This window comes from Condylura cristata, unplaced genomic scaffold, assembly GCF_000260355.1.
Source record: "Condylura cristata isolate star-nosed mole 26May11 unplaced genomic scaffold, ConCri1.0 scaffold00025, whole genome shotgun sequence".
In the NCBI taxonomy this organism is placed as follows: domain Eukaryota; kingdom Metazoa; phylum Chordata; class Mammalia; order Eulipotyphla; family Talpidae; genus Condylura; species Condylura cristata.
In genome coordinates, this window is record NW_004567126.1 from 32,080,857 (window position 1) to 32,083,880 (window position 3,024).

Genomic DNA, 3,024 nt, shown 5'->3' on the forward strand with positions numbered 1-3,024 from the left:
CTGGAGCTTCTCTCTACTTGTCACTTTGCGTCCTCTCCTGTGCTGCCTCAACAACAGCGCCTTGGCCTTTGGGTCTCGTCTCCCTGACCCCCTCCCCGGCTCGTCAGAGGCCCTTCTGTGTTCTGTCTTTTCTCCCATATTCAACACGGCTTATGGCAGCTGAGCTGTCCCGCAGTCTAAGGCCAGACACTTATCTCTTGCTCACGCGCTACGCCAGGACCTAACATCAGGCTCAGAATCCTTATTCGATATCAAGTGTTGAGTGTTTCTAAGTGGGCACTGCGCCAGGGCCAGTCCCTCCCACCACCCTGACCTTTCTGGAAGATAGATGGATGCTCAGGTCGCACTCGCTGACGGGCCGGTTCCCGTCCAGCTCCACGTTCCCCGGAAGCTTCCTCAGTGGAGAAGCCCAGCGACACCCCGCCCGGGCACCCAGAGTCTGCCTCAGCGCCGGGCGCCCCCGGCCCCTCCGGGGAACCCGCGTGTCCAGGCGTCAGGACGCCGCAGTGACTTTCCTGTTGACGAGCCTCCTGAGGGCTCCCTTCAGGTCCCTGTTCCTCAGGCTGTAGATAAAGGGGTTCAGCATGGGGGTGACGGCCGTGTACATGACCGCCGAGGCTTTCTCCTTCACGGCGGTGCGCACGGACGACGGGCACAGGTAGACCCCGATGGTGGTGCCGAAGAACAGGGCGACCACGGCCAGGTGGGAGCCGCAGGTGGAGAAGGCCTTCCTCCTGCCGCCCGCGGAGGGCACCTTCAGGACGGCCGCCAGGATGCGGGCGTAGGAGGCCAGGATGCCCGCGAAGGGCGCGGCGATCACCAGGCCCGCCACCGCCAGCACGAACGCCCGGTTCACGGTGGTGTCCGTGCAGGACAGCCTGAGCAGGGGCGTGAGGTCGCAGAAGTAGTGCGGGAGCACGTGGCTGCCGCAGAAGGCCAGGCGCGCCATCAGGAGGATGTGCGTGAGCGACAGGACGCCGGACAGCAGCCAGGGGCCGCCCACCAGCAGGCCGCACAGCCGCGGGCCCATGATGGCGCCGTAGTGCAGCGGGTGGCAGATGGCCACGAACCGGTCGTAGGCCATCACGGCTATCAGGACGCTGTCCATGATGCCGAAGAAGTGGAAGAAGTACATCTGGGTCAGACAGCAGGGGTAGGAGATGGACCTGGTCCCGGTTTGGATGTTCACCAGCATCTTGGGGACAGTGTTGGTGGCCAGGCAGAAGTCAACCAGGGACAGGTTGGCCAGGAAGAAGTACATGGGGGTGTGCAGGTGGGCGTCGGAGCTGATGACCACGATGATGAGCAGGTTCCCCAGCACCGTGACCATGTACATGAAGAGGAACAGGACGTAGAGCAGGGTCTCCTGGTCTGGGTTTTCCGTGAGGCCCAGGAGGATGAATTCTAGCGCGCTGGTTTGGTTCCAAGCATCCATGGGTGCGATCCTCTTAAAGTATTAAAAACGGGAAGTTCTGTGAACGCAATGGAGAATATTCTGGAAGGTCAGAGGACCTCACACCAGTTTTCTATGTGCATCGTTGCTACCAGGTTTGCAGGAGTACTGCATCATGAGTCATTGATAGAATTTTAAAGCATCTAATAAATCAAGCCTTGGCCCCAGGAGTCTCCTTTAATACTTTCATATCACACAAATATGGAGACAATGTGTCTGGCACAAACTGTTGTTTAAAAAAAAAATCCATGGAGAGTTTACTTTAGAATAAAGAAAATCAGTACAGAAAGTAGTGATAGCCACGACACAGTGGTCAAGCGAGCCATTGGTTTATATTTGAAAAAAATGAAAAAAAAGGGCTTTAAACTGCTTAATAATTTCGATTTTGTACATGTTCACAAAGTGGACTAAACTACTAGGCAAAGTGGTATAAAAGAAAAGGAGCGAGAATATAACGTGAGCTTCTTGCATTGATCTGCATGAGAAAAGAGTGCTGTATGTTTGTGACTTTCTACACACAGTATTCATGATTAAGTTTAGGTGTTAGCACTGAAATGACATATCTAGACTATGAAACTTCTAAATTGATAACAGGAGTATTATAGCAATTTTTTTTACAGCAATATATTTTTACCAAAAAATCATAAAAGAAGATACAAAGAAATGATGTCAGGCTATGTGAGGAATCCCAAGCAAATGTCTAAATGGCCTTAATCATGAGAGAGACACTATGAAATGAAAGAAGAAAGGAAAAGAAAAACACCCAGTGGGTTCACTAGCCATAGGAGGAATGCAGGGACACAAAGAAGCCATAGGCAGGGAGCAGTAAGTGTAACAAATAAAAAACAAAACCAACAGGCAACTATAAACTAGAGACGATCTTCAGGGGGTGGTGGGTGGGGGGTGGGGTCAACATGGTGGGGAGAGCAGAAGGCGCCAGGCTGGTGGGTACAGGTGAGGGCGGACTCCTTGGGGCCTGCGCGAGTGCTGAAGCACACATCGTGATGACGGAGGATGAGGTGAAATAGGTGAAATTCAAAAAAAGACTCTAAAGAAAGAGAAAGAAAGAAAATCCTCTTACCCCAGGTATGAAAGCGAAATCCCTAAAGTGCAGTGACACAGGATGCTTGGCCACAGAGGAATGCCATAGCTAGACCAGAAATACAGCCAAACAGGGTGGTCTATTAACAGCAGACAAAACATACTGAGACACTGAAAGGTAGTAAGAGGGATGATGCCTTTATAATGATACAGGGAATAATTTACCAGGGAAATAAAGCTAGAGTATATAAGAAAAAACTGGAAAACTACTGGAAAATTGTAAAATACAAATTAGGAGATTCTTATCATGCCTTTTTTTTTTAATAATTGATATATCATTGGGGCAAAATGTCAGCAAGAGTATAAAAAGTGAGTAACATTCAGGTTGGCTGGATCACTACAATAAATTATAAACCAATTATCTTCAGGGCCATAAAGATATCTATACAAATTTAGGCTACAAAGAATATCTTAATATCAGAGAATACATGCCAAAGAAAATGTAATTAAATAAAAATCTCTATTAAAAA

The 3,024-nt window shown here is 49.7% G+C and overlaps 1 protein-coding gene across 1 annotated transcript; it reads right to left on the minus strand.

Moving 5' to 3' along the window:
• Positions 1 to 493: 493 nt before the first annotated feature.
• Positions 494 to 1,435, minus strand: LOC101632440 (olfactory receptor 24). The gene has a single exon (XM_004689426.1). The coding sequence runs from the start codon at positions 1,433 to 1,435 to the stop codon at positions 494 to 496; it is 942 nt and encodes a 313-aa protein (XP_004689483.1).
• Positions 1,436 to 3,024: the final 1,589 nt, after the last annotated feature.